Below are 18,651 nucleotides of genomic sequence, written 5' to 3'. Positions count from 1 at the left end.
CATGTGACATGGGTCATTGGCCAAAACCTAAAATGCCTTAAGAGAAAATAATCTGCAAGATTTGTGAGACTAATAAAATAGTGGATGAAAAGCACACTCTTGAAATGCCTAGTCCATTCAAACATTAGATCTTGTCTTCAAAACATTTGTAATACCACTGATCTTTATAACTTGTTATCCCATAAAAAAATCAGAAAAGTACTTGAAAATTTTACTTCCAATTTATTTGTTCACGGAAACATCAGATAAAGCAGCATAATTAGTTTTTGATTTTTTTCTTAAAGTCGATAAAACAAAGATCCAAGCTTCATAGTGACACAAGGCATTGGACATGACCTTATATACCTTGGGAGGAAAGAATCTATAAATTTTACACGACTAAAAAAATAGAGGATGAAAAACACTATCTCGGAATGCCCGGTCTACACAAACATCAAATCTCATTTTCAAAACATTTATAAAACCAAAATTCATTATAACTTGTTATCCCATAAAATGTCAAGAAGAACTCGAAAATTTCATTTTCAATTTTTATTTGATCATAGAAAAATCAGGATAAAACAGGGTAATTAGTTTTTTTTTTGTTTCTTTAAGGCCCAATAGAACAAAGTTCCTCTCAGTGGACAGTAATTATCATCATCAATAAATAATAATAATAATAATTGCACAAATGTAGAAAATTATAGTGAGTGCAGCCTAGAACAAATTGCACTCTATGGGATTAGTGCAATTGGATTGCCTAGTTACAAGAATATTGTGTAACTTTTTGAAAATTCATTTAGTGGCAATAGGATGTTGGCTCACTAGTAAGGGCCATGGAGTGTTAGAAGGTCCACCGATGTTCCATTCGCATTGTGGTTTGCCCCATCCAACTGGCATGAATTTGATCCCAATTTGAGGGATCATGTAGGGTGACTGGAAATTTTGACAAAATGTACATCCCTTGGACCTGGCACCTAAGCCAAAGAAGGCTTGTTCTTGACAGTGCAGCTCCTCGGTGCATGTTTCTTTCCTCAGAGCATGTTTCTTGGAGAACTTTAAAAAATCGTGCAGAGCTTCCAACTCTGTGAACTGAGCAAAATCCCTCGCAGGAAACCAAATCATCTCCAAGGGTGCATGTTAGTCACTCCAATCAAATCAGTTAGACAACCAATTAAACCCTTAGTGCAAGTAAGACTACATAACTGTCACTCAGCACAAACTTGGTAGAATGTTTGCCAGCAATACTAAAGAATGCAAAGACAATAAACAGAGGCAACTTCTCTAGAGAAAAGAATTGAATTTCGTTTAAAGAATGTCATCCGAATAACATTAATTAATGTCCCAAAAAGAGTGCAAAGGCAAAAGAATATTATTAAAACACTGGCACAATAACAGTGACTGGCACAATAACAATTGAGATAGCATCAAGAAGGAGAAACACAAAGACCAATATTAACGGATATTGCACTGCTCCAACAATGGGTTGGAGTAATTCACATACTTTTCCCATAGAGGTTTATACCTGGTAATTGCCAACTTCAGCCAGGGCTTCAAATTCCCATTATAATGCAAAACTGCTGCACTCTCAATTAGTTGGTTATCAACATTGGGATCATATCCTAAACCTAGTGCATGCCACCGCCTGTCAAGAGGTTCAGTTAAACCATAAAATGTAAGTAGGCCTGGAGGCAAAGTTCCCAGTTTCCAGAGTGTGTGGTCTACATTTTGTTCCTGCCAGTAGTGATACCGACTGGTAACATTAGCTTTCTTCCATGCTATGAGATCAAAGATATTCATCCCAAAGGCCCATCCACATGCATCAGGATCAAAATGACACTGAATCTTGGGGTGAGAGAAATTTAGATACTTGTGGTATCGATGAAAAGTCTCAAGGCAGGTTTCCACTGCCCCATTCACATTTCCATGTAAATTTATAGAGAATAGTGGCATCAAGTCTTTCTGAACCACCACATCATCATCCAGAAACACAACTTTCTCGAGTGCAGGATATATTTCAGGAATGTAGAATCTTAGGTGGTTCAAAATAGAAAGGTACTTGGGGTTACGAAATTTAATTGCACTTTTGCTATCCTGGGCACCTGTGAAGTAGTACTTTTGTGTTTCAGCATCTTGCAGCTGCTTCAGGACAGGGGCATATGATGCATTTAGCCATGCCAAGTCATCCACATTTTGTACTTCTATAGCTGCCCCCTTATAATGATTCATAGCAAACCATGCCCGCATGGCTCCAAAATTCACTCCATCCGTGACTATGTGGAAGACAAGCAGCTCAGGATGATCAGCATGGTATGTTGTAGAGTTCACCACAACAGACGTTGCAAGCACATTATCTGAGAAGAGACAAAAGTGATACAAATTAATATCTGTGAACCTTAGGGAATTCTTCTTCTCCTCCATAGACTTCCGGAGCTTAGGATGCTTCATCCATTCCAATGTCAACCTTATACCCAAACAGTAAAGGTTCTTAGGAGTTGCCTCTGCAGCTAATTGTCCAAACGTTGTGCTCTGTACATTGGCTGCATTTGCACGATCTTCCAATGCTTGTATCTGAGCTTTCAGTTTCATGATCATAGTTGCGCTGTCATAATGTAACTCTTTTGCATGATAGATTAATCCTGCTAATTCTCGTATGGTAGCCTCTGCCTCCTGCATTGTAATCGGGCTTCCTCTTGTAGCTGCTTTAGATAGAAGTAACTGACAATCCCTAATATGGGAACTCAATTCCCATGCATATTGCAAATTGTTATTTTCCTTCGCAATTACAACATATGCTTTAGCCAGTGTCATCTGATCTCCCAACTGCCTTGTAATAGAATTGGCACTTATCATCTCTTCTGTGAAATTCATTCCCGCTGTCACACTCCGTCTTGTAATTTCAACCTCCTACAAGAAGGAAAGACAGGACAACATTTTGACATTAGACTTGGACAAGATTTAATAACCAGGAAACAAAATGAATGACATTAATAATTTTACTGAAACCTAATTTTCTTTGTGATGATCCATATATAAACTTTTTGTAGAAATGCCAAATAGTAGGCCAAATCCCTCGCATGTAAAATTGAGTATCAATAGAACGTCAAAAAAATTTAATTTCTTTCAAAATAGGATCAGGTAATAACCCTGTGAGTGGACAAGCCAAAAACAAATTGGGAGACTATTTAGTATATATATTATATAAACTTGAGATTTGACATCATATTATGTTCATTAACTTCTCTCATAAAATTTGAATAGACAAGTTGCTTAAAAATCAATGAGAAGACAACACGCACAAATATCGTGTGATCCAGTGTTAAGCGGTTCAAAATATTAAAAAGAAGCCAACTGAATGAAAGAAACTGGAATAGTAGCAAGAAAGATAAGTGCAAGTCCAAGGTGTCAAATATAGAAAATCATTGAGACAAAACAGAAAGTGCATGCATACTGAAATAGAGAACCAGAGGAGGCCAACTGAAAAACAGAAACTGGGAGACTAGCAAAAAGATTAGTACAATTCTGAGGTACCAAATATACAGAAGCAATGAGATGAAACATAAAGTGTATGCATGCTAAGATGAAGTACCAGAACAATTCATCCAATGAAATGTAGAAATTTAGAACACACATAGTATCCATATGGAATAGGTTTGCTACTTTGTTGAAATATGTTACAGAGCAAAGGAAAGCATGGAGAAATCATGAAAATCAGGAAAGTAGAATCTAGTCAATAATACTCAGATTATGGTCCATCGAGTTGTGGTCTAGCAGCAAGTCAGAGCGCTTGTCATGAGGATGACCAGATTTCAATCCAACTTAACTTTATTTTTTATGAGGATTTAGCTTATAAATAGCATGTCAATAACCCCGTTAATCTTCCAACCATTAGCATATTGTTTTATTCTAAAAGTCTTCTTGGTGCTGCATTAACGGTGTGAGTGTTGGTCCTTGTTCAGGACTGTATCCAATGCATTCAGTTCAAGTGTTACAGCCTTGGATAAGAAATCATTTGAAAAAAGAGAACGAAATATATCTACAAACCATATGAGGATATCTTAAGTAAAGACAATATGACAAATATCTTCCTAAGAAAAAGGAAAAGGAATAAAGACAAACCATGTGGAAGAGCCTAATCACTAATGGCAGCCATCACACTCATTGATGGTCGCCATGGCCCACCCAGCACATACTTGGAGACTGACCTAGTGTTGTAACCCTTATAACTCGTCTAATGATTAAAAATCATGTATTGAAAAAAATATAACTGAAAAAAAAAACATCAAAGGAGTTCTAAAAGACTATATTTTGCTGAAAGAATCAATTTACTGATATCAGAATCCATTTTAAGTTTTAACTCCTTGATTTTCAATGGTTTCTATCAAAAGGATTAGAATGATGAGTAGAATTTTGAAAGAAAACACATTACAGTTTTATTTAACCCCAGGAAAGGATTCTTAGACTCAGTTTTTTGCATGAAGTCGGTAAGCTCCTAAGTTCCTAAAGCGCTATCAAAAGGAGCCTAATCTAAGCTCTTTGGAGTTGAAATCATGATCAAAGGCTACACCTGAGGAGTAATCCAAAAGTTGCTTGCACCTAAATCTAAAGGTGAATAAGAGATCCAATCAATAGTGGATAATGATTTCAGAATTTTTAGTTGCATACAAGTTAACAGCAGAATAAGTCTTGATATAACGGTTTTTCCCTTTACCACCTTTCTCCACATGTCGATTTCTAATTTGCATCGGAATATTTTTACAACACTCCAAAACCACTCCAGAAAAGTCCTGAAGGCTAACACCATAAATGGTATCACTTCACACATCAAAGATGCCAGTCTATCACTTCAAGTTGTTGAAGAATTAATGGCACTTACACCATGAGAGATAATAACATATAATAAATTAACAGGTGAATTTTCAAAGAAAACTTAATATATGTCAAATTTATTAAGAAAAGAAAATAAATACAAAACCGCCAACCTTCATGAATTGGTAGATGAACTTAGATGTCGAAGGTTGTAAAAGTTACCAGCATTATTTCTCAAAACAGAGTTCAAGCTTATTTCCGCATCAAGTTGAAGATTCCTTGGAATTTCAGGTATTTATAAGCCAGACATTTTTCCTTAAAAGGATTTTGCGAAAAATATTTTCTTGTAAAAAGGAAAGGAGGGTATATTTGCGAAATCTCAATCTTATTAGTTCCAGGAAAAAGAAATGGCTCCTAAAAGGAAATTAGCAGCTCAAAAACCATCTGTTTTAGAGAACCCCAATTCCAAATCTCTTATTGATAAAGACCAAGATATTTTTGAAACAAAATTGTCAATAGGAATGTTTGAGGAGCTAAGAAACAGATCTTTTTCTAGGTTTAATGCAAACACAGAGGAGATTCCTGCATGGAAATTTGGTCTTGCACAAGCAATTGTTCCTATTACCTATCATTTTCCTGAATTCATCTATATGTGCACTATATCCTATGATTCTGTTAACAGAACTATAAAAGATAAAAGTGGACTCCATGTCATCAACCTTGTGGTGGAAAATGGAATCTCAGAGTTGTTATTGCTTTTATTAAACAACCATGACAGTATAAATGAAAATGAGTTGGAAATTATTTTTAACCCATTAACCATGGAAGAAAGAGATATTTTCCTGTCAAATTTATTACTAGTGGGAAAAAGATTATCGTAACTTAAATTTCCTTTGAATTCTTTTTGTTTCAAAGAATCAGCCAGAGAAATCATATCAATAATTTGCATAATTCTGGTTTATGAGGACGATGAGTCTGTGAATGATAAAATTCTACAGTTTATTCTTAGAATAACCAAGTCAACAAAATTTAACTCTGCTGGTTACTTATCTGATGCTATCAATGAACAGCTAGAAAATTTTGAAGATTGGAGCTGTTTCAAATACCAATCCTATCTAGTATATCTCCTAATATCATCAATCAGCCTATTTTCCACATTTGATTCAAAGAAGGGTTGATCAACAAGGAAGGTTTATTGTAGCATTTGAATGGAGTCAATGGACTTAAGTTTTAAGAAGCAATAGACAGCAGAATGGTTTCAAGATTTTTGTGAGTGATTTTATGGCCATTGTATATACACTGTTTCACAATGAACCTCCCCCTAGAATTTTTCCTGAATGCAGGAGTCTTCTGCAAATGAATCCAATCAACCTAAAGTTGAAGGTTGGACATTGGTATATCTATAAGGATTATACAATGCTAAGAGTTTATGGCTTTGAGTTGAAATCTTTCCAGCTCCCTGTTTTTCTACTCCTAGATTTTTTTCCCTAGAAATTATTACACAAAGGCTAAAATCTGATCATATAAATTTGTATCAAAGAAAAAAAAATATGTTTCTCACTACCAAGTGAAATTATATCCTTCATTGTTAGCCACAGAAATGCTTTTGATATTATTGAAAATATGTTAGAAGTTTGAATTTTGAGGAAGATATTATTTGGCAATATGACCCACATATGTAATATCTGAGATCAGGCTTGCAGTGGCTGCTGCACCATAATGCAGATACAGGGAAGGAAACAACTGGATAATAAAGATTCTTGTGCAGAAGTCCAAAGGGTACTACAGGAGTGAAGCTATCACCAAAGATTTTGCATTCAAATCAACCATCACAATTGAAAATCCATCAAGAAGTGAAATGGATATTGTAATAGAAATAGCACATAATGAAGATCAACAAAGAAAGACATCAGATGATCCTATGGAAGAAGATACACCAAAACCTCCAACAAAAAAGAAAATGATTGAATCTAAATCTGAGGAATTAAATAGAGCAGAGCAGTTGAGAAAATCCTTTTTGAAAAATCCTTACTAAGAGGGAGTGATGAAGTTCTCGATAGCTTCGGAAGGTCTTCTACATGAGCTTGGTGTCTTAGCACGTAGGAGATGGTTGATTGCCTCTTTAGGTGGTTGCTTGGTGGAGTAAGTGATTTATGACATCTTTCCTTATTCTAACTTAGGAAAAGTACAATAATTAAAGTCAATTAATTATTTGGACTTTTAAGCCAAAGTACCAAGGATAAATAATAAAACTATTTAAGTGACTTAGATATGATCTCAACCATTGATCTCAAGTGACATGAGATCTAATCTTGACCGCCAATCACCTAGGAGATTAGGGTTAGGGATATGGCTTAATGAAGTTATAAAATAAGCCTAAGGGAGAGGTGAAGACACACAAGTGGAGATTTTCTATAGAGCAAGAGGCTCAGCCAGATTGAAAAGAAGGGAGGAAGTGTGCAAGGAAATTTCTAGAGTATTTCCAGGAGGCCGAATTCGGGAAATCAAGAGGCTGAGTACCTAAAGGCAGAGAGGAGGTCAAGTTGTGGAGAAGCTGATTTATCCAATGGACTGATTTTCTTGAGTGCATAAGAGTCATACGAGGAGGAAAGGAGAGGCCTGATTTGCTGGTGGTGGAGGTCGAGCTTCTCCAGGGCTGAATTCTTTAGGAGGCTGATTTTCTAGTGGGATGAATTCCTTGGGCCGAGTTTTCGAGTGGTGGCCAAATTATAGGTTCTAGCAGTGCATTTTTCTATGTATTTTTCTCTATGGATCTATGCCCAGATTTTCCCGAGGATTTTAATGAAGGAAAATTGTTACGGGTGTGCACTTACTGTTGTGATGTTATTGATCTCTCTGATTTTATTTTCCTTTGCAAATATTTTATTTCAAAAGTTAAATACTAGTGATTTTATTTTCACGGCAATTCAGATTTTTATTTAATAATTTTCTGAGAATAAAAATTGTTGAGGTATAAATAAATTTGGACTAGTATTGGAAATTTAATAGGTAGGTTCTCAGAGCACCAGAGGGACTAGCTCCATAGCAGGGCACCCCTGACACGTCCGACTACCTCCCAGTACCATAGAAGCTACCAAATACTTATTCAGAGTTTCTTCTTTTCGACCTCAGATGCTAGGAGTATCTCTCGCTCATACATCCCCCTTAGGATCATACGGTCGGAGCCACTGTTGGCCGTAAGGGACTTCAACAACTAACCTATACCCAATTCACCTCCCTCACCATTGACTATTAGAGTTAGGAGCCCTTGACATCTCTAGCTCCATTGCCAGACCTTACCATCTTACTCACCCATTCCTTTTTAGTAGGCCATTATTATTTTCTATTGTACAACAAACTACTCAGTATTTGGTATTATACCACAATCTCTTATATATGTGTCGCAACAGCACTACCATTGGTTTCTTGAAACTTTCTTTCTCTCTATATGTTATTTTAGCATTTTTTTAGGAGATGCGCTTGCACTCCCACCTTGTAGCCATACAAATTGTGCTATTCTTCAATCCCATTGACCTACTTTTGTGGTCATCAATTAGACATTGATAAATTTATTTACTTACTTCAAATCATTTTGGTGCACAACTAATGTGCATATTTCAGATGAGAAGAGGAGGAAATTGGACACCAATAGTAGAGATGTTGAATTTGATGAGTCTCCTAAGCATGAGTTTGTTCACATGCAAAGAAGTGGTAAAGGAAAAGAAAAGGTAGTTGCAAATATGAAAGAGATATTAGTACTATTGATATTAGCCCTAGGATGACTAGACCGATCACCTCATACTTTCCTATTGATCCATCAGATCAGAGCAACAAATAATCATAGTTCTTGAGTGCACTAGACAACAAAATCGTGAGACTCTAAATTTCGCCCATCAAAGTACCTCCCTAACCCAGAGGAGTAGCCAGAGATCCATTTGAAGTTACCTTCGTTCAACCTTGGATGCTAGGAGTATTCCTCGCTCATACATCCCCCCCAAGATCATATAACGAACCCCCTAATAGTTTTAGAGGACTCTAACAACGAACCAATGCCCTATTCATCCTCCTCACCCTCAGCCATCGAACTGAAGAGACCTTAACATCATCAACCTCATCGTTCTCTCTCTCTCTCTCGACATATTCTTGAGTCGTCCACCTTTCCAATCTTGGACAAATTCATTTAGTGTTTTGTAACTCATTTAGTGTGTTATGTAGGTTTCTTCCTTTATATTATTTCGACATTTTCTAGGAGTTTCACTTGCACTCCGACAATGCATTCATACCAGTTGTATTCTTCAATCCCATTGACCTACTTTTGTGTTCATTCAACGAACATTAACATAATTATCTTATTTTAACTAGCATAGATGATTTGACAAATTAGTCAAGTTCTAGTACATCTTCCCCAGCGAGGAAGAATATAGTTTGGATTAACACAACAATTGAAGACTTGAAACTTACTCATGTCCTTGCAAATCAAGGCATAAAAACTAGCAGCATGAGACGAAGGGTAAACTTTACACTCGTGAACTATATTCAAAATACTCATGAATCCTCCCTAAGAGGAGAAAGAATGGAAAGAAGCTACGGATGAGGAATACAACTCTTTGATGAAATACAATACGTGGAAACTTGTTGAGTTTCCCAAAGGAAAGAAACCCATTGGAATCAAATGGGTGTATAGAATCAAGTATTATTTACATGGTTATATTGTAAAATATAAGGGAAGATTGGTTCCAAATGGTATGTTCAAAGAGAAGGAATTGATTATGATGAAACCTTTGCACTCACTCCAAAGATTAATACTGTCACAATGATCTTTCCACTTGCAATAAAAAGGGACTGGCCAATTCACTACATGAATGTGAAGAGTGCCTTTTTGCATGGTAAATTGATGAGTAAGTTTATGCAAAGCAGCCACCAGATTATGTGGAAGAAGGAAAGGAGCATTATGTTTGCAAGTTAGTCAAATATTTGCATGGTTTGAAACAAGCCCCTAGAGGTTGGTATATCATGATTGATAAGTATTTACATGATATTAGTTTCAAGAAGAGTCCTAGTGACTTAAATCTTTGTGTATTACAAGATGGAAAAGATTTTGTTATACTAGTCTTCTATTTTGATGTCTTGCTCATTGTTTGGAGCAATAAGGAAAAGATTGAACGAGTCAAAGAGAGACTAAATGATACATTTGACATGAAGGATCTTGATTTGATGCATTATTGTCTTGGTAAAGAAGTTTGGCAAATGAATGATAGATTATTTATCTCACAAACTAAATATAACAAACAATTACTCAAGAAATTTTGCATGGAAAGTAGCAAGTTGTCACCCACACGTATGGAAAGTTGGAAACAAGTTTGAAATTAATCAATGCTGAGGACTCGGATTTTGTTGATAGCACTCTCAATAAAGACTAGATGTTCCATTTGCAGTTGTAAAGGTGGCAAAGCATATGACAACACCAAAACATTCACATTGGTTAGCAACTAAAAGGATGCTCAAGTATATAAAGAGAACAATGAATTATGATATTTGGTATTCGGTAACATGCAAATTTCCAGTTAACAGGACACCAAGATGCAAATTGGGCAGGTTCCTTAAAAGACCAAGAAACTATTGCAAGTTGTACGTTTCACTTGGGTTCATGTGCAATTTCATGGTGCAGCAAGAAACAACAAGCATAGCACTTTCTTCCAAAGAGGCCGAGGACAGAGTAACATCACCAGCAATACGAGAGGCAATTTCGCTACACAGAAATTTGGCGGATGTTCATTGCAAACAAATGGATCCTGCAATTTTATGTTGCGATAATCATAGTGTTTTGAAGATGGTAAAGATCCCAAATTTCCACGAGAGGACCGAGCACATTGAGATAAATTGTCATGACATCAGGGAAAATGTCTCAGTAGAACAGATCAAGATGGGGTATTGCCCTTCAAATGTTCAGTCATCAGATATTCTCACTAAACCATTAGCAAAAGACAAGTTTGAATAACACAAATCCCTTGTTGGTGTATTAAATGGTAAACATAAAGGGTGGTTTTAGAAATTGCGTTTACCTGATTTAATATTATCACAATGTCAAATATATTTTATATGATCTTCTAGAGATGGTATTTTCTATATTTTGCAATTTAAAATGCAGTCAACGTGTCAACTAACATCACTTGTTATTTTGCTATTTATTGAGATATATTTGATTGTAAGCCTCTATAAATACATATGTATGTGTGAGTTGGACCCTGGCCATTCATCTCCTCCTCTCTGCCCTATTAAATTCTTGGTTGTTTGTTTGTCTAGTTGTGTGTGAAGTCTATTTCTTTCAATTCCTAGTTCAAGGGATGCAAGGGGAAGGGGTATAGCGCCTATTTTGAATAATGATGAAATGTTGGAAAATTTGTTAAGGTGTCAAACACAAAAAACAATATGGATTAGTATCTTCTCCATGTGAGATCCTGTTACCCACCATTTTGTGGATGATATCCCTAAGAGAAAAGAAATTCTCCAAGATGGTCCTCAACCGGCAACCCCTTGCAACCACCAACTAGCTCATTGTGCCACTTCTCCGCCACCTAAGCCAGCCATGTCATCCCTCACCCATCTACCATGATCGTTTGTTTGAAGGTGGGCCTCCCAAACCTAAAGGTATGCCTTGTCATTTGGTAATTGAGTATTGTAGTTTGCTTATCATGGACACTTTTGGGCATGGATTAATGGGGGGACTCGACAGAAAGAATGGGCTAGGTTTGTGTTCTTGTCCTGTAGACCCTTTTTTGGATATTAACCTTGGATTCTAGCCCCGTGGGATCTCTTTTACTGGTCGCTTGGCTTTAGGGATGGTATTTCATGGCAAACCCTAATTTTGGTTGCAAGGTCTTGCTCCCTTATCCGCATATATTACCCCCCTTTCCACTCATTATTACCCCATTCATCATGTATCGCACTTGGGTCCACATTCCTTCACTAGGTCCACATAGGGCTAGTTCTCCCCTTCGCCTTGCCCACACCTTGGGTCAAGCTTGGAATGATGCCCCGAAGGTTGACGCAGCTAAAAAGAAAAAGAAAATCAAAATTGGCCACATTCAACACGAAAATGTACCACAAAATACAAAAGATGGTCAGGACAAACACATTTAGCACATGGGCAAAAGTCAACACATGAGTTCTACCCCATCATCATGGCCATAACCCTGGTTCCTACAGGTTCTATGAGTCTCCTTCATCATATAGGAATCCATGATTGTCCCAAACCCTGGTGGGAAATGAACCGCCCAACCTTAAAAGTGGGTATCCACTGCTATATCTCACACATCATGCTCTTACCTGTGAGGACCATACCTAGACTGTAGGACCATACCCAGACTGTATACATTTTCTTTTCTTTTTTTTTCTTTTTTTTTTTTAAACAGCAATGACAACCAGAAAAGAAACGCATTGAATTTAAAATTTATTTAGCACACACATTCCTGCCACTCATTTCAGGAAACATACCATAACATTTTCATACCTTTAACTAAGATCAATAGTAATGAAATACATATGTATCGTTCACCAGAAGGCGAGACTCCGCTTGCTCTGCTGTTGTTGGTATTCCCTTGTAGCTGGTCACCTCCGCGAGTGAATGATGACGCACTTGGTCCGAATGCGAAGACTCACCGGTTAACCTCCCAGCCTACTCCTTGGGTACTCTTCTTCCCCGCGGACCCCCAAGCTGCAATGGGGTTGTACAATGGAGACAAGCACTAGCTAGTAGAGGAGAGCACACCTTGGCTCAAGAGTCCCCTCTCTAAATCCTCTACCTCACCAAACTCACTATAGCTTCGTAATCACTGCTCTCACAACATCTCATCCATCCAACAATAGGGTTTCCAAAAGTCCCTTCTTCCATGGCTTGCCCCTTCTTTTATAGGAGTCCTCATAGGTGACACTTGTCATGTCATGCATAATTAATTATTTTTTTATATTTCAATAGCTTGCTTATTCACCCACCCATGTGTCATTCTCACATCAAGGGTCTCCCAAAATTATTTACTTAAATTTTTATTTAAAACTAATATTTTCCTCACCTCAACAAGATTCCTATTTCTTCTCCTAGTTGTCTCTTTATTCCCCCCTTTTATTCCTTAATTTGTGTTCATTACTTGAAGTCAATTAATGAGTCAAGATTTTATCCCCAATCTACTCCCTAATTTAACTCAGGTTATCTCCTAGATGGATATTCTTATGTTGGTTGTTGACACATGGAGCTTCTCTACATTTCTCTAAATTTAATTTATTATTCTCATTTTAATTCACCTTCCCCTTTTCTTAATTAGGTTTAAATTAGTTTAGGATTAATCTTTATCCTTACCATTATGTTTGTCTTTCCCCTTTTTCCTAATTAAACCACATAATCTTCCTAGTATTTTCCAAAATGGGAAGGGTAGAGTTTTTAAGGTACTCTATTTTAATTCTTCCTATGATCCTCCTTATTCCAAGTTTTATTTTTGATTTAATTACATTGGTTTCTACTCATCATTTACCCTTGATGTAAATTTACCTGGTTTTCATTCCTTGCTTATATTTATTTATTATTATTTATTTTTAATGATTCCAAGGATGCCAAGTTTGGTTGTGCCCTTCAAGAACTTCCCTAGAAGTTCCAAGGGTGCCACACCTAATAGCTTATTTGTGATGTCAAGGGTGCCAGTTTGGTTGTGCCCTTCAAGAAATTCCCTAGAAGTTCCAAGGGTGCCACACTAATAGTTTATTTGTGATGCCAAGGGTGCCAAGTTGGTCGTGCCCTTCAAGAAATTCCCCTGAAGTTCCAGGGTGCCACACCTCTTGCCCTGCAAGCATCCAGTGATTATAAGGGGAAAATATAGTGCAACGTCATAGACCACTATCATCTCTTATGTTGCCTGCTATAGTGAGACTAATGGTGTCGGGGATCAAGGAATCCGTCTTGATGTGCGCCCCCCGGTAAAGTCCTCATGAGCGACCCAACTTTGGAACCTGCCCTCATGGCATCGTGATCTTCAAGGCAAAGGTGTTTCAACCCTTCCAGCCCAAGTCACGGCGGGAGTGCTAGTGGGTGGGATCAGGGACTCTGTCCCACCCCCCCACGTAGTTCCATCCACTTGTACAACCCCATCACCCATATGTGAGTCATTCGGTCAAGCAACTAATCTGTGCCTGCAACCATTAATATATCATCAGAATATAGTTAAACATATATGGTAGATTCTAAGATTGACTTAGACTTTCAAAGATAAAATAATATGAATTTTCGTCAAACCAAGTGTCATCAACTCGTCATATGCGAGTGCCTCTGATGGTTCCCTGCCATACTCAATAATCATCAGTAACACGGTTTCTCAATGTTAGTCAATTATCATAATAGCATCATTAACAATTCCTGGTCATTCACATCATTGTCCATTGTAAGTCTGAACTAAAGGAAGTAGGTAACATAGGGGACACATCCCTCATGGCTATCATCAATAATCATCAATGGAGACATACATATTCATTAAGCTATCAACATCGTAACATCGTAGAAATATACCTATCCATAAAATTTATCCTCATTATGCTTTTAGTAGAGCGCATACATATTCTTTACTACCCTCGTCATAATTTCAAATAGAGACCAACTTAACTATTTAATATTGCAATCATCAGAATATTGATAGATAAGATACATAACCATTCATGCTACCATAATATCAATGGAAAGCATTCATAACATCACAACCATGAATATCTCAATCGCTAATAATAGTGTCATGGGTCCAGATCCTCAACTTGAGGTCCTCCTAGAATAAAGTATCTAAGATATGTCATATTAGGGTCAGAAAACTAGAGTGGGCACTACATTACCCCTTGAGCCCCAAGTAGTTTATTGGAGAAAAAACATAAGAAGGCAAAATGCATATAAAGAAGGGTGGAAAAATTAAGGTCGGGGCACCTCATATACCACGAATGCTCCCTCCTATACATTATATACCCAAGTGGGGGCTTCCCTTCTACTAGCTACCCTTGTACCCCCGGCATGTGGCCCAGGGTTGCCCCTTCTCATCTCCTACTCCATTCACCTCTTTATCACATACCACCACCTTTTAAAGGATGCACCTTGGACATATTATCCCCTTTAGAAGTAGAAACCACCTAATGGGATACTTGCTTAACCCCATTTGGAGTTTGGAGACATTAGCACATGCCAAAGCCCATTATGGAAGGGCAAGCCATTATGAAGTTCCCACTTGTGGTCCATGGTTTGTAAGCTCTTTTACTCGATTTCCTCTAAGTCACCTGACACAGGGATTCGGGATTCGTAGTGTCGGATTCGGACACGTTGACCCCCTGGAACAGGACACATAGGATTCATTATATATTATTTTATTAATATATATATATATATATATATATATATATATATATATATATTAAAAATTAGATATTTCTTACATAAATTTTAATTAATGATACAAATTTATTGATTTCAAACATAGATCTTCATCTATAGCATGCATAGTACATACAAAATGATAAACAGATGACTGTAATGATAAACTGACCGGAATAAATATGAATCGAAAGTAATTGGAAAATGTGAATTAATTTGGCACTAAAAAAACGACTCTAAAAATATATAGGGACTAACAACGTTTTATAAATGTCAAACAACTAACTGCCATAGTATCTCCGTTAAGATTATAGTTTAACACTCTTGACTTTGCCATCGGCCAGAATGGCCTAACATGCATAGCTGGTTAAGATTTCTCACATGAGCTTTTCATACCAGGTTCTCGCAGCTCCATTTTTTCCTCCGATTCTTATTTCTGACTTGTTACGTTGGAAGATGATGGTGAGCAAATAGATAAATAGGTGGCATGAGCTCTTGGTTTCTTGGGCTCCTTTAATTCAACTTCATGTTAGAACAGATGCGGACATATTTTAATATATTATTTGTTGGTGATTGTTTTCCACGCAGTCCCAGAAAGAACATCACATGTGGCTTTTAGTCTTTTTATTTGGTATAATATATGAAGCCATCCAGTTTAATTTTTGACATCGTGGAAATTATTGATACCCATTTTAATAGCACTGTCTCCTCATCTAAACTCTAGAAGTCCGCTTTAAGGTTGTATTATATTTTGGCAGATGTTGGGTGTTTGTTGAGATTGGTAGGATGTAGTGTTAGGTTAATGTCAGCCACTGGTAATTGCACTGTTAAGTTAGCCATGCTTTCCCACTTTACTCTTTGAAAAGAAAACTCTCAACATTCTAACATTCGGTCATCAACGCATAAAAAGAAAACTCCCAACATTCTAACTTTCGGTCATCCACGCATAAAAAGAAAACTCTCAACATTCTAACATTCGGTCATCCACGCATAAAAAGAATACTCTCAACATTCTAACATTCGGTCATCAACGCATAATATAGGATATTTATCTCAGTCATGTTTGAAGATTCCGCTTTATAGATTGCGGGGGAAAATGATAAACAGCGTGATTGTAATGAGCAAATGTGGCCTTTTCTAACCCGCGGGAGTCCCTTTTCCACTAAACTAGTCCTAGAAATCAGGACACGCAGTCAAAAATCGGACACATTGGCGATTTTCGAGACACGCTTGGGATTCGCCGTGTCCTGTTTTTTGGACACGTTTTTGGAACGAATCGTGTCCGACACGCCAGATCCGGACACGTGGCCCCTATATAACGAATCCGGTTACTTAGGATTTCCTTGATGACTTGTTGTACTGGAAGGCTAGGGGATGCATTGGATCTTATGTAGGATTGCAGGTGGTCTCCATCTTGGGTTTGGTCTCCCTATACAAAGTCCTAACCCTCTAGAGGGCTACATTGGCACATGTCGGGTGTGTCTTGAAAGCCATGGGCCTCCACAGCAGTAGATAGCACTCCATGGATACCCAGAGATGTTCAGAGATTGGCTCGAGATCCACCTATTGGACAAGGAAGATGCACCCAGTTCACCTTTGCCTATCCAACCCCACAGATGTACCATGCACTTGGAAACTAACCCAGGACTTGTAGGATGATGTGGCATCACCTACACCATCATATGAGCCCTTACAGATGGTCTACAGACATCTTCGACTCATTTGGAGACCCATGAGGTTATTATTGTGCCCCCACACCCACTAGGAGTACCACTGGTTTATTGTTTGGAAAAGAAAGGACCGCCCCCTTTTCCATCACTTTTGAAGGTCTTATTCTTCATTATGACACCTATGGATCTCATCATGCCTCTTGGAGGGCCCCTACAACATGTATTGTTTATCATTTGACCTCTTGAGAGGCTTATTATTTCATTTATGAGCTATTTTGGTGGGCTTGTCACCAAAAGTTAGGTTATTAGCACATTATTTTATTTTTAGGGCTTATGTAGGCCTAAGAGACTAATTCGAACTCCTAATTAGTGTATAAATACAAGTGAGATGAGTTCATTTTCTCATCATCACTTTGGATTGGATCTCTCTTCTCTTTAGAGAATTTCGCACTTTTTCTGGGATGAAGAATTGGAGCATGGATGAATTTTGATGTTTGGATTGGAGTATTTTTATCTTGGAGCTTCTTTATTGTCAAATTGTTGATGGTTGGATATGTTCTATTACATGTAAGTACACACTTTTAATGCTATTCTTGTTTTACTTTTGTCATATGCATTGAATGAGATTTTCGCTATAATAGGGCTAATTGTTGCATTGCATAATTGCAAATTTGTGAAATTATTGTTTCTAACTTTCTATATAGCATCTCTCAATGTTTAGGCCATGTATGTGAATGAAATCTCCTAGGGATAATACCACCGGGGAATTTATCTTGATAAGCCATCTCTTTTGCGAAGAAAAGTATAAAAGTTTTGAGGTCTCTTCCTCTTGCCCTAAAAGCTAAGTGAAAAAGTCCTTAAGGCCTCCTTGACCGAAACACAAGTTCCTTTCTCATCATTCTCCTAGACTTCATTCTCCCCAAGGGAATAAGGCACTGGTCCTCCAATAGGTGATCACTCAAAGAATACTTTTCTTCACCTTTCCCTCTCTCTTCTAGGTCTAGCCAAGTCAAGTCACCTAGGGCATCATTTCCTCGACAAAATAGCCCAAGAAAAAGTTTGATCTCCTAGCCTCTCCTGCGCTGGTGTGTCCTCAAGGCCTCCAATTTTGAAGCCATTTTGACGGTGGAGTTGTGAGATAACCCAAGCCCTAGCTCCAAGATCAGACTTTGCCCTAGTGCTCCTAAGGCTAGTACCTCATAGGATCAATTTGAAACCTTTAAGTGGAAATTCTTGCTTTAATCATGTCCCCTTCCTTGTCTGGGTTAAGAACATCATTGGTTGCTAGATTCTCCCCCTTAACCTAGGTTGGGGTCCACTTAGTCTCGTGTGGTCCCACACCTTTGAAAAGTCAAATCTTCAAGAACCATTCGGGAAGTCAAGTTCAATAAGGATTTTAGAAATGGGAAACTCCTTTACGAGGCATATTCCTTAAACCTAACTCTTGAATCCTCACCTCCTCCTAGAAAGCTTAGGGCCGTGCTTGAAGAGCAAGCAAGCTCCATTCTTAACCTCCTTCTAGGAAAAGGATCATTAAGGTCACTTCACGTCCATTTGTTGATTCATCCTTCACAAGTGACTGTCCATATACTGGGTCTCCTCCCATCGGTGAAAGCCCGTAAAGAGTAGGGAGTCTTAGCTGAGGTGACAGCGGGCTAAGCCTCCATCGTTTTAGCAGTTGCCCTTTAGGAGCCCCTTTTATGACCCCTATAGTTTGAGCGGTAACATTTTGGCGTCATTGTTGGGGACATGAAACGTGTGTTTTGTTCCCCATACAACATATTGACATAACATTATCGACGG

The 18,651-nt window shown here is 37.7% G+C and overlaps 1 protein-coding gene across 2 annotated transcripts in view; it reads right to left on the bottom strand.

The window, feature by feature from the left end:
- Positions 1-1,273: 1,273 nt before the first annotated feature.
- LOC149208624 (hexosyltransferase GAUT11-like) overlaps positions 1,274-18,651 on the bottom strand; it is a 39,031-nt gene continuing 21,653 nt past the window's right edge. The window contains exon 3 of one of the 2 annotated variants that reach the window (XM_089396129.1): positions 1,274-2,886. In XM_089396129.1, coding sequence (XP_089252255.1) covers positions 1,435-2,886 — 1,452 coding nt within the window. In that variant the 3' untranslated portion in view covers positions 1,274-1,434. The remainder of the gene's footprint in view (positions 2,887-18,651) is intronic. The other variant, XM_089396130.1, reaches the window with a different exon arrangement.

The sequence above is a fragment of the Pinus tabuliformis genome, chromosome 1_2, assembly GCF_031772625.1.
Source record: "Pinus tabuliformis cultivar Carrire ecotype Pingquan chromosome 1_2, CPIR1, whole genome shotgun sequence".
NCBI lineage: Eukaryota > Viridiplantae > Streptophyta > Pinopsida > Pinales > Pinaceae > Pinus > Pinus tabuliformis.
The sequence above is the reverse complement of the archived record's forward strand: the minus strand, read 5'-3'. Positions and strand labels throughout refer to the sequence as shown.